The sequence below is a fragment of the Rhinatrema bivittatum genome, chromosome 1 (genome assembly GCF_901001135.1).
Source record: "Rhinatrema bivittatum chromosome 1, aRhiBiv1.1, whole genome shotgun sequence".
Classification (NCBI taxonomy): Eukaryota; Metazoa; Chordata; class Amphibia; order Gymnophiona; family Rhinatrematidae; genus Rhinatrema; species Rhinatrema bivittatum.
Window position 1 is genome coordinate 448,544,280 of NC_042615.1, and position 22,350 is coordinate 448,566,629.

Sequence of the window (22,350 nt, forward strand, 5' to 3'; positions counted from 1 at the left end):
AATACCCCCCACTTACACTCTCGAGTTGCCAGATGCACGCGCGTCAGAATAAAATACACGCGCATGTACGCACATACAGCTGATTTTATAACACGTGTGCATATATGTTACAAAATCGCCGCATCCATGTGTGCGTGCCGGCAAACGCACGCATCTGTACGCCCGCGCACAGGTCTTAAATTTTACCTCAACATCTTTATATTTTTACTTTAAGGCAAAAAGCTTTGACAAAAGCACACAATAGAAAAGAGACCTTTACAGTCCTGAAAATCAACTTGGAACCTGTGCACACATCTTTTCGTGCTTACTTTCATATTTTTTAAACTATACATGCGAATTACAAGCGCAAATTTCACCCTGCTTGGAGCAGGTGTAACTCTGTGCAGGGACCACTGCACACATACTTGGCCAGTTAAGGAGGTATTTTTAAAGCAAACTTATGCATGCACTTTGGATTTGAAACTCCTTGGTGAGGTCTGTGTGGGGACATGCAGACTTCACCACTGTGCAGGGAGTTCTACGGTTATTCTCGATAAAAAAATAAGGTTTTCTCAGAGGCTTGACAGAGCCAAAACAGCCCTTACTACCTTTCCTCCTTCGCAATACCTTAAATTCGAGCTCCATTCCTGTGACATTCTCTCCTGGCTCTATCTGTGTCAGCTTCTGGATATATGCATACAGGTTTCTAGCCGGCACTTCGGTATTACCACATGTCACTGCTTCCAGCAGTGCATCATGGATAAAGATGTATTGGTCCTCCGTCTGAACCATGTAATTCCTCTGAGCTCTCATTAGAGTTACGTGACCATAAATATCTACAGTCTTTTCATGCTTTATTCTCTCCAACATGGCATCGATTACAATGAAGCAGCCAGTCCTGCCGACTCCAGCACTACAAAAGAATTAAGAGAAAGAAAACACAAGATGGCAGTTAATAGAAATATTGCATTTTGCCCTTCACAGTAGATCCTTCCCAGCACAAAATGTTTTCAGTCGATAGCTTACACTTGCCATGGAGTCATAACTGGATCCAATAAAAACTGTAGGAAAACTATGTAAAAAAATAAACTCCACGCCCCCTGCATTTTCAGCTGTAAAAACATTGATTAAAAATCATATTTGAAAAAGGAAAACAGCATTTAATTAATAAAGCAGCAGTTTAATTTTCAAGATAAATGTAAAACCACACACTAAATAGTAATAATGCAGCAGCTTAAGACTTGACACTATCTGAGGAAAATAGAGCAGCAGGAAGGGGAAAATATGAGAGGACTATGAGAGAGCTACAGTATCTAATGCCTTCCCCCCCAAGTAAATAGATAAGGGATGAATTTTAAAAGAGATCCGCACAACAAAACTGGGAGATGGGCGTGCATCTAGCACACACGCGTGTCCACCCGATTTTAAAAAGTGGGGGGATGCATGCGCACGAACCGATGTGTGCACATCTCTCATCAGAGAAATAAGGGGCGTGGTGTGGGCAGGGCATGAGCATTCGAGATGTGGCCAAAAAATGTGCATGCAAGTCCCTATGTGCTTGTCCATGTCGCATAACATTTCTTCTGCTATGGAGGAGGTATAAGTTTAAAAAAACAAAACACAAGCATCTTTGAGGGGGTATAAGGGGTCTGGGGTAACTGGGAGGAGTGCCGGCTTAAGAACCAGGGGGGTTGAAGAACCTAGCTCTAGACTGGGCAAACTGGTGGACGAACTGGTGGACGAACTGGTCATAGCATGGACACATACCTGCTATAAAATTCCCCTACTTGCGTGGCTCAAACCCGGCTTATTTGTGCCCATTTGCATAAATAGGCCCACATATATGCATGCCTAGGCTAATTTATAACATACGCGCATATCTGCATGTATGCCATTAAACTGCCACATCTCTGGGCACGTGCCGACGCACACATGTACATGTGCGCCCATGCGCCCATTTGAAAGTTATCATCATAGTATCCATTAAAAAACATTCCAATTTTTCTTTGTTCCATTGTCCATAATCATTAGATTCATTGGACCTTTTTCTCTCCCTGGTAGACCACAGTATGCAGAAATTAAAATGGCCAAAGCTTAATAAATGAAGGTTTAGGGACTAAAATTCACACACATTTTTTTTTTACTGTGCATATGCTAAAAAAAAAGTTAACATGCACACAAACAGCACTTTACAGGAGTTGCACTAAGGGCCTGGTTTTCAAAAGCATTTTCACGCTTAAAACTGGGTTTTATATGTGTAAAGGTTTTTTTCCTGTATAAATGGGCTTTTGAAAATTGCCATATGTACCACTGAATTGTCCATAAGATTTACTCGCGGAAGTGCACTTTACACACATACATGGCTTTTGAAAATTGCTACGATAGTATTTTCCATTTATACACTTAACTCCTTTGAAAATTCAGCTATAAATGTTTCAGAATGATAGAAAATAACCTCAATAATGCGTGAGCACTATTAGCACAGACCCTGAAACTGTAGCATCTATATATCATATGTTCATGACAAAAATAGCATGTAAATGCTAAACTAAGCATGTACAGTCCTCAAACCTTTATTCCTATTCTTTGGGAACCAATTGGGTACTTGTGACTTGGATCGGCCACTGTTGGAGATAGAATGCTGGGCTTGATGGACCTTTGGTTTGACCCAATATGGCATTTTTTATATTCTTATGTTCTCAAAGTAAGCCTGGTTAATGGGGCTACTTGTCATCACTGATGGCAGAAGCAGGAATGCATTTGGCCTCGGGAGAGGAAAAAATAATTCCAGAAAAGGAAAAAAAACAGAACAAAAATAAGTGCCTCAGATATGTGCCAAGCAGGAAAATAAAAGACATCAGAAGGTGCCTCGGTCAGCCCTGGCACTGATTCCAGGAACGGAACTCTGCCAGCCACGGAACAGAAAAACGCAGGCATCTAACTTTCCCTTTTACGTGGACCCTGCAGTATCGTGGCAGCAATGGAATATATTTCAGTTGTTCATATTGAAGCTGCTGAATTGCACCTGAAGTTGTTTATGGACAGATCAACCACAACAATTGCCATGGCCATGTAACAGAAAAGCAAGTTCAGGCAATTGCTTTATACACAAACCCATTATGCTACCCCCGCTCCTTCCATAGTGTCCACCCCATCCACAGCACACAGGAGAATATTTTAGAGTGCCACGGTTGAGTGATGATGACTGCAGGAGGGCATCCTACTTTGAATGGGAAGAGGCTGCCTAGTGACCATCTCTCCTAGTTTCCATTCAGTGCCTTCTGTGATAGTCTCATGGCCCAAATGCTGTGGCCCTATCTCTGCAGGCTGTTTGCAACATCTGAGACTATGGCAGTACTCCTAGAGGTACATATTAAAAAAATTGGACTAATAACTTAAAAGTTATCCATCTAAATGGCAAAACCAGCATTTGCAGCCACTTATCTGGAAAAATTCTAGCTGGATAACTAGTTAGTCGGATAACTAGTTATCCGGCTAACTCCGATAAACAGAGATAGACAGATAGCTTATCCGACTAACTCTGGTAGTGCTGCTGATCGGTCCTAATGTTACCTCATCAGAGGCAAGTGTTACATTTTAGGCCTTCCTGAGCACATGCTAAAAAGTGCATGGAAGACAGCATGCCATGCTAATTAGTACATGCCTACTAAAGTCTCATTTGCATTTGAAATTCCTTCATTTACATGCACGTACATGTTAATTTTAGTACATGCTAATGCCTTGTTGGATCAGATTAGTATGCAGTTTAGGATTTTATGCATAGAACTCAGTTTAGTGAGCATGCTAAGCTTTGGTTTCTAAGCCACACAATACAGGATTTTGTATTTCCTCAAGAAAACTATAGAGAAAAACTACTATAGGTGCTATGTTGAATTGGGAACGCTATGAGGTCCATATTCAGTAGGCTGTTTAGTGGACAAGTAAGTGATTTGAAACATCTTAAAAGTAAAATCAATGACGGGGTGGGGGTCTGTGTGAAATGAGGGTATTCATGAGCTGCAGATAGACTGGGCAAACTGGTAGACTAATTGGTAAAACTGGTTAGATTCTTGCCATGCAATAATCATAATCTCCCCAATTTACATGTGTGTGTGTGTAAAAGTTAACTTATGAGGAGTAAATCCATCTAAATAACAAAGGTAAAATCTACTCACATCTGCCTTTAAAATTTGAAGTGAAAATATGTGGGTAATGATTCAGATGGACTGAATCAAATCACGGTGAACCTAGAAGATGTGGTAGGCCTGATTGACAAACTGAAGAGTAGTAAATCACCTGGACCGGATGGTATACACCCCAGAGTTCTGAAGGAACTAAAAAATGAAATTTCAGACCTATTAGTAAAAATTTGTAACTTATCATTAAAATCATCCATTGTACCTGAAGACTGGAGGATAGCAAATGTAACCCCAATATTTAAAAAGGGCTCCAGGGGCGATCCGGGAAACTACAGACCAGTTAGCCTGACTTCAGTGCCAGGAAAAATAGTGGAAAGTGTTCTAAACATCAAAATCACAGAACATATAGAAAGACATGGTTTAATGGAACAAAGTCAGCATGGCTTTACCCAGGGCAAGTCTTGCCTCACAAATCTGCTTCACTTTTTTGAAGGAGTTAATAAAGATGTGGATAAAGGTGAACCGGTAGATATAGTATACTTGGATTTTCAGAAGGCGTTTGACAAAGTTCCTCATGAGAGGCTTCTAGGAAAAGTAAAAAGTCATGGGATAGGTGGCAATGTCCTTTCGTGGATTGCAAACTGGCTAAAAGACAGGAAACAGAGAGTAGGATTAAATGGGCAATTTTCTCAGTGGAAGGGAGTGGACAGTGGAGTGCCTCAGGGATCTGTATTGGGACCCTTACTGTTCAATATATTTATAAATGATCTGGAAAGAAATACGACGAGTGAGATAATCAAATTTGCAGATGACACAAAATTGTTCAGAGTAGTTAAATCACAAGCAGATTGTGATAAATTGCAGGAAGACCTTGTGAGACTGGAAAATTGGGCATCCAAATGGCAGATGAAATTTAATGTGGATAAGTGCAAGGTGATGCATATAGGGAAAAATAACCCATGCTATAATTACACGATGTTGGGTTCCATATTAGGTGCTACAACCCAAGAAAGAGATCTAGGTGTCATAGTGGATAACACATTGAAATTGTCGGTTCAGTGTGCTGCGGCAGTCAAAAAAGCAAACAGAATGTTGGGAATTATTAGAAAAGGAATGATGAATAAAACGGAAAATGTCATAATGCCTCTGTATCGCTCCATGGTGAGACTGCACCTTGAATACTGTGTACAATTCTGGTCGCCGCATCTCAAAAAAGATATAATTGCGATGGAGAAGGTACAGAGAAGGGCTACCAAAATGATAAGGGGAATGGAACAACTCCCCTATGAGGAAAGACTAAAGAGGTTAGGACTTTTCAGCTTGGAGAAGAGACGACTGAGGGGGGATATGATAGAGGTGTTTAAAATCATGAGAGGTCTAGAACGGGTAGATGTGAATCGGTTATTTACTCTTTCAGATAGTAGAAAGACTAGGGGACACTCCATGAAGTTAGCATGGGGCACATTTAAAACTAATCGGAGAAAGTTCTTTTTTACTCAACGCACAATTAAACTCTGGAATTTGTTGCCAGAGAATGTGGTTCGTGCAGTTAGTATAGCTGTGTTTAAAAAAGGATTGGATAAGTTCTTGGAGGAGAAGTCCATTACCTGCTATTAAGTTCACTTAGGGGCAGATTTTTAAAAACTACGCGAGCGCGTACTTTTGTTTGCGCTCCAGGCGCAAACAAAAGTACGCTGGATTTTAGTAGATACACGCGGAGCCGCGCGTATCTGCTAAAAACCTGGATCGGCGCGCGCAAGGCTATCGATTTTGTATAGCCGGCGCGCGCCAAGCCACGCAGCCTACCCCCGTTCCCTCCAAGGCCACTCCGAAATCGGAGCGGCCTTGGAGGGAATCCTCTAACGCCCTCCCCTCACCTTCCCCTCCCTTCCTCTACCTAACCCACCCGCCCGGCCCTGTCTACACCCCCCCCTTACCTTTCTCCGGGGATTTACGCCTCCCAGAGGGAGGCGTAAATCCCCGCGCGCCAGCGGGCCTCCTGCGCGCCGGGCCGCAACCTGGGGGCGGGTATGGAGGGCGCGGCCACGCCCCCGGACCACCCCGGGCCGTAGCCACGCCCCGCCCCCAAACCGCTGCCGACACGCCCCGAAAACGCCGCGACGACCGGGACCGCCCCCGACACGCCCCCGACATGCCCCCCTCGGAGAACCCCGGGACTTACGCGAGTCCCGGGGCTCTGCGCGCGCCGGTAGGCCTATGTAAAATAGGCGCACCGGCGCGCAGGGCCCTGCTCACGTAAATCCGGGCGGATTTACGCGAGCAGGGCTCTTAAAATCCGTCCCTTAGGGAATAGCCACTGCCATTAGCAATGGTTACATGGAATAGACTTAGTTTTTGGGTACTTGCCAGGTTCTTATGGCCTGGATTGGCCACTGTTGGAAATAGGATGCTGGGCTTGATGGACCCTTGGTCTGACCCAGTATGGCATTTTCTTATGTTCTTATGTTCTTATATCATTTGTGCATACTTATTGGATACATTTCAACTTAAATCCCTTCTAAGTAGCACTTTTACCACTACTACAAATACAAACATCAAGATAAGTAACAACACTTATTTGGCCAACTATCGATTTAGCTGGCTAAGCAGCAGCAGGTGCTACTTAGCTGGCTAACTCTGAAAAGTGTCCATCTAGGGAGTGGTTTTCAGATTTATCTGGCTATGTAAGATAGGCGGAAGTCTAAAACAATTCTGCTACTTATCTGGCTATCTCGTTTAGCTGGCTATATATCATTTTTTAGACTTATCTGGCTATATTAAATAGCTGGATAAATCTGAAAAGCGCTACTTAGACAAACAAGTAATGTTTTTCAGACTTATCCAGCTAAATGCCACTACTTATCCAGACAAGTCTGAATTTGTGTGCCTTTGGGTTTTTACATACATAAGCATGTTTGCACACATATCTACTCGCATTTTATAACCTGCCCATTTAATTTGCATATGTGTTGCCCCCACCCCAGAACACCGCCCCTTTTTTGCCTCCTTATTATTAACATGCGCACAAGTATGTTCGCATGTACCTCCTGGCTACTGAAAATTCATGTTGCTCGTGCCTGGGCCACATTAGTGTGTATGAGGCCATTATTGCATGAGCAACGCTTTTAAAATCTGCCTGTAAGCCTTTTATTAGTCCTTCATGAAGCTTTTTTAAATCTGGGTTCTGTAGATGTTATTATATAATGTATATTTATTTTTGTAACTCATGTTTAATGTCTTTTATGTTCTTCTATTATTTTATTCTGATTTTTATTGTTCCATCTGCTTTATGCATGTGTATTTCTAATGTTTAGTTTGTTTCACTGATATGTTTAATTCACTGTGAATTTTAGACATGGGTGGAATATGATTGAAATGCATAGATAATAAATAAATAAATATGGCTGATCAAAAAACCCTGGATTAAAGTATAGACTTTATGTAAAAAAATATTTATTTTTATTTTATTTAAAAGTTCTTATATACCACATCCTCCAAGGTTTGGAGCGGTTTACAAAAGAACATACATAAAATTATTATTAAGCCATAGCATTAAAATAAACAATAAAATAATCCAATAAGAAACATATACAAATAGTAATAAAATAAAAGTAAAAGAAACTAAAAACATTACTGGCTAAATAAAATAGAGCAAGGAGTCGACAGAAAAAATGAGAATGAAAAATAATTCTATACAAGAAGATTTGTGAAATTAAGAATCAGACAAATCAGAGAAAGAAGATTTGAAAAGGTGAGTTTTAACTGCTTTTTTAAATTCTTTGGTGTCAGTAATGAACCGGATGTGAGCAGGAAGAGTGTTTTAGATAATAGGGCCTGCAATAGAAAAATGATCTTTCACGGGCAAAAACAAGCCTGGTGGATTTTGGTGAAGGTACCTGTAATAGCATTTGATTTTAAGAACATAAGAACATAAGAACATGCCATACTGGGTCAGACCAAGGGCCCATGAAGCCCAGCATCCTGTTTCCAACAGTGGCCAATCCAGGCCATAAGAACCTGGCAAGTACCCAAAAACTAAGTCTATTCCATGTTACCGTTGCTAGTAATAGCAGTGGCTATTTTCTAAGTCAACTTAATAGCAGGTAATGGACTTCTCCTTCAATAACTTATCCAATCCTTTTTTAAAGACAGATTATACTAACTGCATTAACCACATCCTCTGGCAACAAATTCCAGAGTTTAATTGTGTATTGAGTAAAAAAGAACTTTCTCCGATTAGTTTTAATTGTGCCACATGCTAACTTCATGGAGTGCACCCTAGTTTTTCTATTATCTGAAAGAGTAAATAACCGATTCACATCTACATGTTCTAGACCTCTCATGATTTTAAACACCTCTATCATCCCCCCTCAGCCTTCTCTTCTCCAAGCTGAAAAGTCCTAACCTCTTTAGTTAGGGGGGAGCTGTTCCATTCCCCTTATCATTTTGGTAGCTCTTCTCTGTATCTTCTCCATCGCAATTATATTTTTTTGAGATGCAACGACCAGAATTGTACACAGTATTCAAGGTGCGGTCTTACCATGGAGCGATACCGAGGCATTATGACATTTTCCGTTTTATTCACCATTCCCTTTCTAATAATTCCCAACATTCTGTTTGCTTTTTTGACTGCCTAGATCTCTTTCTTGCGTTGAGGCACTTAATATGGAACCTAACATTGTGTAACTATAGCATGGGTTATTTTTCCCTATATGCATCACCTTGCACTTAGGGCCTCATTTTCCAAGCACTTTACCGCGTGCGATAAATTCGCAAATCGCGTTAACAGCTGTTAACGCGATTTAGTCATTTGGTATTCAGGAGGCGGAGTTGGGGCGGAGCATATGTAAAGCGGGAACCTGTGTATCGTGTGCGGCGAAACAGCCGCAGTGTTAGCGCGGCTGCTATCGCGGCTAATAACTACAACTCCAACCTCGCGTTATGGGCCTGAAAAGGATTACCGCCGCCATCCACGATAGTCCCAGACAGCCTGTTTCAGGCTCGGGGAGAGAGAGAGAGAGAGAGAGAGAGAGAGAGAGAGAGAGAGAGAGAGAGAGAGAGCGAGAGAGAGAGAGAGAGCGAGCGCCTTACTATAGTGCCTATCATAGGTATTTTAACCCCTATGGGAGGGCCACCTACTAACTCGGGGTGGGGATTAGGTATGAGCGTCGGGGGTTGGGGGCCACTTTCGCATTCCACATGAGACCTACGGACTGAACAGTGGTCTCTAGTGCAGATTTGCTGGCCGTCGGAGTGAGGACGCTCACTCCAAGCGGAGATTTGGCCAACATTCTCTCCACCTAGCATGTTGTTGCCCAGGTAGAGTGTCCATCAAGCTAGGTAGAGAGAACGTTGCCCAAACCACTTCTTGGAGTGAGCGTCCTCACTCCGACAGCCAGCAAATCTGCACTAGAGACCACTGTTCTGTCCGTAGGTCTCATGTGGAATGCGAAAGTGGCCCCCAACCCCCGACGCTCATACCTAATCCCCACCCCGAGTTAGTAGGTGGCCCTCCCATAGGGGTTAAAATACCTATGTAGGGCATAGGCACTATAGTAAGGCGCTCTCTCTCTCTCTCTCTCTCTCTCTCTCTCTCTCTCTCTCTCTCTCTCTCTCTCTCTCTCTCTCTCTCTCTCTCTCTCTCTCTCTCTCTCTCTCTCTCCCCGAGCCTGAAACAGGCTGTCTGGGACTATCGTGCACCGTGATAACAGAAACTGGCAAATATCGTGCACTGCGATAAATGACTGAAAGAATCATCGTGCACTGGGAAAACATCGCGTGCAGCGCTAATGTTTTCGTGAATGGCGAAAACATCGCCGCACGCGATTTTTCCCCACTGCACGAAAGAAGCCTCATTTGCATTGGTAACGCCCCCTAATGCGTTACCAATGCGATATTGGAAAATAAGGCCCTTAGCCACATTAAATTTCATCTGCTACTTTGATGCCCAATTTTCCAGTCTCACAAGGTCTTCCTGCAATGTATCACAATCTGCTTGTGATTTAACTACTCTGAACAATTTTGTATCATCTGCAAATCTGATGATCTCACTCGTCGTATTTCTTTCCAGATCATTTATAAATATATTGAAAAGTAAGGGTTCCAATACAGATCCCTGAGGCACTCCACTGCCCACTCCCACTGATAAAATTGTCCATTTAATCCTACTCTCTTTTCCTGTCTTTTAGCCAGTTTGCAATCCATGAAAGGACATCACCACCTATCCCATGACTTTTTAATTTTCCTAGAAGCCTCTCATGAGGAACTTTGTCAAACGCCTTCTGAAAATCCAAGTATACTACATCTACCGGTTCATCTTTATCCACATGTTTATTAACTCCTTCAAAAAAGTGAAGCAGATTTGTGAGGCAAGACTTCCCTTGGGTAAAGCCATGCTGACTTTGTTCCATTAAACTACGTCTTTCTATATGTTCTGTGATTTTGATGTTTAGAACACTTTCCACTATTTTTCCTGGCACTGACGTCAGGCTAACCGGTCTGTGGTTTCCCGGATCGTCCCTGGAGCCCTTTTTAAATATGGAGGTTACATTAGCTATCCTCCAGTCTTCAGGTACAATGGATGATTTTAATGATAGGTTACAAATTTTTACTAATAAGTCTGAAATTTCCTTTTTTAGTTCCTTCAGAACTCTGGGGTGTATACCATCCGATCGAGGTGATTTACTACTCTTCTGTTTGTCAATCAGGTCTACCACATCTTCTAGGTTCACTGTGATTTGATTCAGTCCATCTGAATCATTACCCATGAAAACGGGGTACGGGGTACAGGTATCTCCCCAACATCCTCTTCAGTAAACACCGAAGCAAAGAAATCATTTAATCTTTCCGCGATGGCCTTATCTTCTCTAAGTGCCCCTTTAACCAACTGACTCCCTCACAGGCTTTCTGCTTTGGATATATGTATGTATTTATTTATTTAAATACTTTTGAGATACCGATACTCATAAAAATGTTTTTACTGTGAGTTTTTGACTCTACGGCCAACTTCTTTTCAAATTCTCTCTTAGCCTGTCTTATCAATGTCTTACATTTAACTTGCCAACTTTTATGCATTATCCTATTTTCTTCTGTTGGATCCTTCTTCCAATTTTTGAATGAAGATCTTTTGGCTAAAATAGCTTCTTTCACCTCCCCTTTTAACTATGGGCCTCATTTTCCACATCGCTCGCACGCAAAAAGTCCCTTATGTGCGATACCAGGATGGGGGCGGAGTTGGCCCCAGAAGAGGAGGAGTCGGGGTGTCACCGGGGTCAACTCTGTGCCGATGCCGCGGACAGCGAAAAGGTAAGTGCATTTTCGCGTCAGCTTTCGCTCCCAATAGCTGCACCTCCTATGGTGGCGCTATTGGGTGTGAAACTGGCAGCGATCGCACCGCGACGGTGCGATCGCTGCCAGCTAGCGCAGGCCCTCCCCCCATTTCGGCCCCCCGCATCTCATCTTCTAAAGTATCGCAGGCCTGCGATACTTGAAAATGAGGCCCTATGCTAGTAATCGTTTTGCCTTCTTTCCATCTTTCTTAATGTGTGGAATACATCTGGACTGTGCTTCTAGAATGGTATTTTTTAACAATGACCACACCTCTTGTACATTTTTTACTTTTCTAGCTGCTCCTTTCAGTTTTTTTCTAACAATTTTTCTCATGTTATCAAAGTTTCCCTTTTGAAATTTTAGCACAAGAGCCGTGTATTTGCATACTGTTCCTCTTCCAGTCATTAATTCTAATTTGATCATATTATGATCACTATTGCCAAGCAGCCCCACCACCGTTACCTCTCTCACCAAATCCTGTGCTCTACTGAGAAACAGATCTAAAATTGCTCCCTCTCTCGTCGGTTCCTGAACCAATTGCTCCATAAAGCTATCATTTATTCCATCCAGGAACGTTATCTCTCTAGCATGTCCCGATGATACATTTACCCAGTCAATATTGGGGTAATTGAAGTCTCCCATTATTACCGCACTACCAATTTGGTTAGCTTCCCTAATTTCTCTTAGCATTTCACTGTCCATCTCACCATCTTGACTAGGTGGACGGTAGTATACCCCTATCACTATAGTCTTCCCCGACATACAAGGGATTTCTACCCATAAAGATTCAATTTTGCATTTAGTCTCATGCAGGATGTTTATCCTGTTGGACTCTATGCCATCCCATACATATAGCGCCACACCGCCTCCTGGGTGCTTCTCTCTGTCATTGCGATATAATTTGTACCCCGGTATAGCACTATCCCATTGGTTGTCCTCCTTCCACCATGTCTCTGAGATCTTAGAGCACAAGAAGGGGTGCATATGTGTAAAGTGGAGGAAAGCCAGGAATTTGTATTATGAAGTAGGTTGTGAATATTACATAGCAGTTTGTACTGGATGTGCCAGGTAATGGGTAGCCAATGAAGATTATACAGAACAGGGGTGATATGATCAAATGATTTGGTCCCGGAGAGTTGCCTAGCAGCAGTGTTTTGTATGAGTTGAAGCGGTCAAAGTGATGTAGTCAGAAGGTCTGCGTGAAGAGCATTACAGTAGTCTAAGCCAGTAAGTACACTAGATTGTAAGACTGTCCGAAAAGCTTCATGTTCTAGGAATGGATATTAATTGAAGAAATAAAGCTCGCCAGATGTTGAAATTGATAGTCTAATAAAAAGCTATCAATTGCAACTTGTTTGATAAATTTTATGTATTTAAGTGGACTAACATGATTACCATATTGGTTTATTTATGATAATGGTCAGATCAATGGCTTAACACCATGAGAAGTTACCTTCAGACATGCTAATAATCTAAGCTCAGTACCTGATTCACTAAGGGCCAGCTTTTAGTACACACACAGGCGTAGATTTGTGCGCGCAACCCGGCACACACAAATCTACGCCTGATTTTATAACACGCGCGTGTTATAAAATCCGGGGTTGGCGCACGCAAGGGGGTGCACACTTATGTACCATGCGCGTGCTGAGCCCTAGGAAAGCCCCGATGGCTTTACCTGTTCCCTCCGAGGTTGCTACGAAATCGGAGCGGCCTCATAGGGAACTTTCCTTCCGCCCCCCCCACCTTCCCCTCCCTTTCCTGCCCCCCCAATCGTACCTAAACCCCCCCCCCCCATACCTTTATTTTGGAAGTTGAGCCAGCCTCTGGGCAGGTGTAGGCTGCGTGTGCCAGCTGAGTGCCAGCATGTGCTCCCCCAGCCTAGCAGCCCAACGGAGGCCTCTGGCCACGCCCCCCACCCCACCCCGGACCGCCCATGCCCCACCCCTTTCTTCAAGCCCCGGGGCATACGCACGTCTCGGGGCTTGCGCGCGTTGCCGGGCCTATGCAAAATAGGCTCGGCGTGCATAGCGCTTTTAAAATCTGCCCCTAAGGTTTTTCCCACAAAGTGGGAGAAAAGACAGGGCCAGATCTTCAAATCTACGCCCGATTTTATAACATGCGTGCGCTGCCTTGCGCATGTTATACAATCCGGGCTTGGCGTGTGCAAGGGGGTGCACACATGTGCACCTTGCGCGCGCCGAACCCGAGGGGAGCTCCGATGGCTTTCACCGTTTCCTCCAAGATCGCTCCGACATCGGAGCAGCCTTGGAGGGAACTTTTTCTCAGGCCCCCCACCTTCCCCTCCCTTCCCCTATCTAACCCACCCCCCATCCCTAACTATATCCACCCCTACCTTTACTCCAAAAGTTACGCCTGCCCAAGGTGTATGTTACGTGCATAGCCTTTGAAAATTTGCCCCTTAATGAATCTGGCCCTCAGGAAGTAATTTTCAAAAGGATTTATTGTATGAATGACCTTTACATATGTAACTGGACTTTTGAAAATTACTACTTTTACACGAACAACTCTTTGAAAATTCACTCCATAGGGTTGAATTTTCAAAAGGTTTTACATGCATAAATGGACTTTATGAAGTGAATTTTTAAAACCTGACACACACATTAATTAGAGGATGCGCGAAGAAGTTGGGCTTGTGACCGTCGAGTGGATTTTAAGTCAGTGAGATATGAATGTATCTCCTGGATTAAGCGCACATCTCAAAATTTTTCAAAAAGGAGTGAGGAATGAGTGTGGTCTGGGCGAGGCATGGGATTTTGGGGCATGAACCAAAGATGTGCACTTAAATGTTGAAATGACCCGGCAGGCAACGAGGCCCCCTGTTGCATAAATTTACTTCTGCTATGGATGCTGTGTAAGTTAAAATGTAAAGAAAACTAGGCAGATCTGTGGGATTTTAAGAGCCAGGGCCAACTGGGGGGAGTAAAGGCTATCAAACTGGTTGAACTGAGGACAAACTGGTAAAATTGGGAATGGCGTTGGCGTGCTCCCCTTTTAAAATCCCCCAATTTACACAATAGAAGCAGCATTGGTGCACACATGCGCATGCCCACTTAAAATCTGGCACAGATGAGTGTGTGTGGGGCCAGGCTATTTTATAACATGTGCGCATATGCACATGTATGTTATAAAATATCCATGTATTTGGGCACCGGATAGAGTATACGTGCAAATATGCACATGTGCGCCAGTTTGAAATCATCCCTGCGCATAAATGGGCTTTTGAAAATTGTTACGCTATATGCTACTTTTATGTGCATATCTCTTTTGAAAATGTATTCCTTATTGTCTAACTAGTGATTTTGAACTTGGGAGAAAATATCTAATTTAGTAAGTTCCTATAAAGACATTATGGGCCGGATTTTAAGATCTACGCCCGATTTTATAACATGCGCGCGCAGCCCGCGCATGTTATAAAATCCAGGGTCGGCGTAGGCAAGGGGTTGCACACTTGTGTACCTTGCACAAGCCGAGCCACGCAGCCTTCCTCCGTTCCCTCCGAGGCTGCTCTGAAATCGGAGCGGCCTCAGAGGGAACTTTCCTTCCGCTCCCCCCCCCCCCACCTTCCCCTTTCATCCCCTACCTAACCCGCCCCCCAGCCCTACCTAAAACCCCTTACCTTTAACTTAGAATTTGTGTCTGCCTCTGGGCAGGCGTAGGTTGTGTGCGCCAGCCAATGGCCGGCCCGCGATCCCGGGCACAGTGGCAAATGGCTGCTGTGTCTGGAGGTTCCGGCCATGCCCCCTCCCCGCCCCCTTTTTCAAGCCCTGGGACATACGTGCATCCCAGGGCTTGCTCGCGTCGCAGGGCCTATGCAATATAGGCTCGGCGTGTGCAAAAGGGGGTTTAAAGGGTTTCGTGTGTATATTACGCGCATAACCCTTTTAAAATTCGCCCCTATGGTTTCTTACTTGGGAGAGAAATAGGCAGAAGATGTACAGAGAAGGGCAACCAAAATGATAAAGGGGATGGAACAATTTCCCTATGAGGAAAGACTAAAGAGGTTAGGATATTTCAGCTTGGAGAAGAGATGGCTGAGGGGGGATGTGACAGAGGTCTATAAAATAATGAGTGGAATGGAACAAGTAAACATTAATCAGTTATTTACTCTTTCGAAAAGTTCAAAGACCAAGGGACACAAAATGAAGTTACTAGGTGATACATTTAAAGCTAATAAGAGAAAATATATTTTTACTCAATGCATACTTAAACTCTGGAATTTGTTGTCGGAGACTGTGGTGAAAGCTAATAGTATAGCTGTGTTTGAAAAGGGTTTGGACAAATTCCTGGAGGAAAAGTCCATTAACAATTATTAAGCGAGAGCTGCAGAAATCCACTACTTATTCTTGGGATAACCAGCTTAGAATCTATCTACCCCATGGGATCCTGCCAGGTACATGTGATCTGGCTTTCCATTTTTGGAAACAGGATACTGAACTTGATGGATATTTGGTCTGACCCAGTATGGCAAATCTGAATTTATTTAAGAAAATGGGGAAGCCTATTCTAACTCTTTACTGATTTAGTTTCCTTAATGTGATTCTATAGCTTCCACTATCAGCTATCATTGCCTATGATTTCCTCTGCATATTGTTGCCAGTTACCAGAATGGAGATATTTTATCCAAGTGACAATTAAGAAAACATTGCATGCTGTTTTGAAAAGTATGGAGTCAATTTTCAGCTGCTGTCTAGCCAGCAAAGATAGCTGGATACACGGAAGGCTTCATGCTATGTTAGCTTGATAGCACTGAAAATCAGTATTTATTTGACTTACCCCTAGATTTATCAAAAAGCTATAAATATAGTGGAAATGTCACCTGCAATAAAAAAGTGGTGTGGTTAGGCATGAAAGAGAGCAAGAGAGAGTCAGCCTGATACTCTCTGGGGCTGATTTTAAAAGCCCTATGCACGTAAATCCAGCTGGATTTACGCATGCAGAGGGGTTACGTGCGCCGAGCCTATTTTGCATAGGCCCGGCAACGCGCGCAAGCCCTGTGGCTTGAAAAAAGGGGCGGGGCGGGGCCAGAGGCCTTCATAGGGCCGCTAGGCCTGGGGATCGCGTGCCGGCACTTGGCCGGCGCACGCAACCAACGCCTGACCAAAGGCAGACACAACTTGTAAAACAAAGGTGAGGGGGGGTTTAGGTAGGGCTGGGGGGCGGGTTAGGTAGGGGAAGGGAGGGGAGGGGAAGATGGGGGAGGGGGCAGAAGGAAAGTTCCCTCCGAGGCCGCTCCGATTTCAGAGCAGCCTCGGAGGGAACGGGGAAAGCCATCGGGGCTTCCCTACAGCTTGGCGTGTGCAAGGTGCACTAGTGTGCACCCCCTTGTGCGCGCCGACCCCGGATTTTATAACATGTGAATGCCGGGTTACACCACAAATGTACGTCCGCGGGTACCTCTTAAAATCCGGCCCTCTATGTATATACCACTGTAGAGGGGCACTTTGAATTGGGGTGGGTTTTGTAAGGTGGGGGGAGGTTTAGGGGGTGGTGTTACAGAAACATTCTGAGGTATTCATAGTAAAATTGACATTACTAAACATAATGGATGAAAAGCATAACTAAAGGAGTAGATTTGTACAACACAGTCTCTCTCTCTCTCTCTCTTTCTCCTCCCGCTGTAATACTCAATGTGGAATTTGTGTTGTGTTATTTATCACATGCATTAGGGCTTTAATGCGAAATGATAAATGACCCTGTAAGTTAGCCAGATAGCTTCCTCTGCCCTGGAACACCCCTGTCCCACACTCCCAGCTAGCCAGATAACTTTTTAGATGGGTTTTCAAAATCTGCCATTTGTCCTAATAAGTCCAAATTTAGGGGGTCACTTATAAAAATGTGATAAGGCATTTTCACATGCAATAGCACCATATCGTATGGTGCGATGCAAATTCAGAAAATAGGAGGAGTGTGGGCTGGGTTAGCCTGTCTGTGAAGAGCTATTGCACAGCTGTAATGCTGATTTTAACAACACCTTTTTGAATTGTGTTAGGCTGTGTGGTAAGGTTTCATTGCCTTTTGTGATGTCTCCTGTAAGGCCTATTTGAGGTGAATTGAAGGGAGGGGAGAAAGAGAGAGAGAGAGAGACTGGTCATAATGTCATCCCCATAGGTAGGTATTTGAATCCCTATGGTAGGCCCACCTAGTAACTCGAGGTGGGGTTTAGGAATGAGTGTAGGGGGTTAGGGGCCACTTTGACATTCTATGTGACACATACGAACAGAACAGTGGTCTCTTGTGAAGATTTGATGACCTTCGGAGTGAGGAAACTCACTCCAAGATGAGATTTGTGCAATGTTCTCTCAACCTAGTTTGATGGACTCTCTACCTGGGTTACATCAAGCTGGCCTTTTCGTGTGCGATAGAGGCTTATCGCACGCACCTTTCTTATTTCATCTTTCTTTTTTCCTGCCATCATGGAAGCCGGCACAGTGGCTGATTCCCTGGTGTTCTAAACAAATACCAAAACTTTAGATCTAGGCTACAGTTTATAAAGATACTTTGAAATCTCTGAATAGGAAAAGGAACTAATAGACTTCTCTTCTGTGCACTATAGTTGCACTTAATACCACAAAGGAAAAACAAATTAACAGCTACCTATTCATAATTATCTGGATAAGACCACAGAAGAACTCAAAATCAGAAATGGCGTCATCCATTTCAGAATTGCCAACTCCCTTTCTCACTAGAAGGATCCACATAATGAAACTGTGGATAGAATGGAGGTAAGCTGTACAACTGGGTTCAATATATTGTTGAACATATCTGTATTATAGGCTAACTTAGCATCCAGGGATATGACTCCTAAACCATATATGCTAGAAAATAGAAGAGGATGGACAAGTTTACACATGTCCAGTTTCTTAGACACTTCCTGTTGGAGACAGGATGCTGTTAGGTGAACCTTGGACTAGCTTAGTTCAGTAATTCTTGTTTTTCCAATTTTTTTAGGTGAAAATGTTTTCACTTTTGTTCTATCTTCCTCTTCTAAATTTCATTTTTTAAAAATATTACAATAGCTGGTTAAAGCATCTCTCTCTCAAATCTTGTATTTCAGAGTAGTTTTCATATGTAGTATGCATATTACTCATTTATACTTCATACAAATATTACCAACTTTAAGGGACACTCATACACACATAGACAAAAAGAAAAGTCATATTTCACCTACATATTATATATCCAAAAAGATGTGATGGTAACTTCATTGTTTACAAGCCGTAGCACTGTACAATCCATTAAACAGGATTGATTACTAGGAAATGGTTATGGCTTCAATATTATCACTCATCCAGCTATAACATTTGTTTTCAATTTCTAAAAACATGATTGATTCAGTCCTTTGAGTTGCGATATGCTTAATGTCCCGTGATGTAATGCAGACAGAAGTATGCAAAAGGAAAATTAAAAGGCATAAAGGGCCATTTTGTGTATTATAAAGATTGGCTTTCTTGATTAATTTGCTTCAGTTTAAATGTTGGACCTTTGCTAATACAGCAATGATCTGGCACACAAATCCACTGTAATTAAAAGATTTTACAGATCATTTAATTGGAAACGAAGAGTAAACACTGAACCAAAAATAAAATAGGATAATTTTGACATCTCTCAAATTAATTTGACTGAATAGTGCAATTTTATATAAAATGCAGTCAGTATTTGTATTTATAAACATTGAATGAGACTGAATGCAATATGATAAACATATTACAGGTTTTGATGTTGGATAAGATACTGTTGGGCCGATTCAGTAAAGTCCGCGGGAGAGCGGAGGAATGCCCACTCTCCCAGCGCGCACACAGGCCACTTGCCTGTGCACGCGATTCTGTATTTAAATTAGGTGGTGCGGTAGAAACGGGCAAAAGGAGGCACTAGGGACACTAGCGCGTCCCTAGCGCCTCCTTTTAGCCCGGAGCGGCGGCTGTCAGCGGGTTTGACAGCCGACGCTCAATTTTGCCGGCGTCGGTTCTCGAGCCCGCTGACAGCCACGGGCTCGGAAACCAGACACTGGCAAAATCGAGCATCCGGTTTTTGGCCCGACAGCCGCCGGCCCATTTTACATTTTTTTTTTTTACTTTTTTTATCCTTCGGGACCTCCGACTTAATATCGCCATGATATTAAGTCGGAGGGTGCACAGAAAAGCAGTTTTTATTGCTTTTCTCTGCACTTTCCCGGTGCTGGCAGAAACTAGCGCTTACCTTTGGGTAGGTGCTAATTTCTTAAAGTAAAATGTGCGGCTTGACTGCACATTTTACTTACTGTATCGCGCGGGCATACCTATTAGGGCCATCAACATGCATTTGCATGTTGATGGCCCTAATAGGTGGCGTGAGTTGGACGCGCGTTTTCCGCCCCTTAAGGTAAGGGGTAAGGGAAAATGCGCGTCCAAGGGCAGGTTAACAGTCGGAGCGCACTGTACTATATCGGCCTGACAGTGTAACTAAAAGATGGTACTGTGACTCAAGTTCTAGTATTGATGCTACTATAATGGTGAAATGGCATTCTGGGACATGTTCTGTCACTTTCTTGACCACAAATCATGAAACCTGTGAACTATGAGAAAAAAAATTCTCATTCAAGGGGAAGATATGCTGAATGGTTGTCTATGGCATGGTTTACTTGTTTAAGGTAAAATTCACATTGTCCCGTTTTAAAAAAAATATATGATTATTATTATATATTTGTGTAGAATATACTTAAAGCACTGCACAATCAATTATAGGAAAAGATAAATAGAATAGGAGCATTTTTTTTTGTGTCTAATTTGTTATTGCAGGCAGAATTTTAGCATGTTAGGATAAATGACCTGATGCTAGAATGAACACTCCTATTCTTGCAAGCAGGGTGCCATGGATCTCTTCTGTCTACAAAGAAGGCAGATCCTCAGGTTATCATTTCATCAGGAACATGGCACATTCAGCAGCACAACACCAAGCTACTGGTTCAGAGATGATCTAAAGGGAAGCATGTCCCTTACTGAGCTACTAAGAATTCTTTCTCCGGCAACCATTGTAGTTTGGAGGTCTCTCCTCCAAGTATTAGCGAAGCCTGATTGTTAGGGATGTATGCAGAAAAACTTTCACTTTAGTTGGTTTATTTGTTTCACATGCCTCCAAAATGTGTTTTGTTTGTGTCAAACAAAAAAAAAAAAAAATTTTAATTGTTCCATATGTTCATTCGTTTCCCATTAAAATCAATGGAGTGGAGGAGTAGCCTAGTGGTTAGAGCAGTGGGCTACAAACCAGGAGACCAAGGCAAGTCACTTTACCCTCCATTGTCTCAGGTACAAACTTACGGGGTTATTTTTTAAAGGCTTATCGCACGCGATATGGCCATATCGCGTGCGATAAGCCTCTATTGCACGCAAAAAGGCCCTTTTTGCGTGCGAGAGCATGCTAATTCGAGTCACGGCGGCAAGGGGTGGACTCGGCGGTGTCTTCGCTGGCAACGATAAGGTAAGTAACGTTATTGTCACCAGTAGCGCACTGAATAGCACCACCTTTCACAGTGACGCTATTCGGTGTGAAAGCTGGCAGCGAAGACACCGCGGTGGTGCGAAGGCTGCGGGCTTTCGCAGGCCCGCCCGCCCCTTCGCACCCCGCCCCCCATTTTCACTGGATTCATCATTCAGCGATGAATGATAAATCCAGGCCTTAGATTGTAAGCCCTCTGGGGATAGGGAAATACCTATAGTACCTGAAGGTAATCTGCTTTGAAGTGCTGATAAAAGAGCAAAAAGCAGAATAAAAAAATCTAAATGAATGGAGTTATCAATGCGTCCTATTTTAGGCTCCAACATTGGGGATGTTCTAATGAATTCTAATGAAATTGTCGGCAGATATCATCAGGCAAGGAAGAGCACCCCAAGACACCAAGGCTGTGTCAAAGTGGCACTGAAAAATAAGCATGAATAGCCCAAAGTACAATTACAGAGGCAATGTAGTCCAAACAGTGGCAGCCACACCTCCAAGGTACTGAGAGAGGAGCAAAGCAGCAGCGAGAGGAGCAAGAACATCCCAAAGCTCTAAAAGAGGGGTGAAGGGCAACAACAGTAGTGAAATGATTGGCCACTGTTGGAAACAGGATGCTGGGCTTGATGGACCCTTGCTCTGACTCAGCATGGCGATTTCTTATGTTCTTATTGTTGAATGAGGAAGAATATACATGTTTTAAATAAATAAATAAAAGTGGTGCAAAGCAGCAGCCAGAGTGGTATGAACAGCCCAAAGGCACCATGAGAGGGAAAAACAGAGTACCAAAAGTATCAGGAAAAACCACAAGGCAGACAACAGAGGGTCAGAGCAGCACAAACAGTGGCATGAAGACGCCAAAGCACCATGAGAGGCACAAAGCAGCCATCAACAGTAGCAGAAGCACCCCAAGGTTCCAAGTCCTACATTTATCAAATTGCTATAAATATCGTAGAAATAGCACCTGCAATTTTTAAAAAAAGGGGTTATGGGTAGGTAAAAAGTGCATCAAACTAAGTAGAGAGAACATTGTACAAATCTAATCTTCTTTTACCTTTCACTACTCCAAATGACAGAAAATCTTCACTGATGGCAACTGTATCTACAACTATGCATGTAAAACTGCCCCCCCAAAACCCACCTCTCCCCGGAAACCTAATACCGAGTTACTCCTGCCCCCTCTTACAGTGGTATAAATAGTTAAACTTATATGTGAGCCTTTACAAAGGATCTCTCGCTCTCTCTCTCTCTCTTATGCTTTTTCTCCCTCTCATTCTCCCACCAAATGGGCCTTTGCGATAAAAAGTATTTTTTTCTGGTAATGCACAGCTAACGCAGGCATAATGCACAGAAAAAAGGTGTAATTAATTATGGTGTTAAAACCTGCATTGCTGTGCATTACTCTATCGCATGC

General features: G+C 43.1%; 1 protein-coding gene across 10 annotated transcripts in view; it reads right to left on the minus strand.

Annotated features, from left to right (window-relative positions):
• Positions 1 to 22,350, minus strand: part of PTPRD (protein tyrosine phosphatase receptor type D) — a 1,482,181-nt gene that overhangs the window by 61,443 nt on the left and 1,398,388 nt on the right. For all 10 annotated transcript variants that reach the window (XM_029605256.1, XM_029605331.1, XM_029605320.1 and 7 more), the window contains one exon: positions 607 to 892. In XM_029605256.1, the coding sequence (XP_029461116.1) occupies positions 607 to 892 (286 nt within the window). The remainder of the gene's footprint in view (positions 1 to 606; positions 893 to 22,350) is intronic.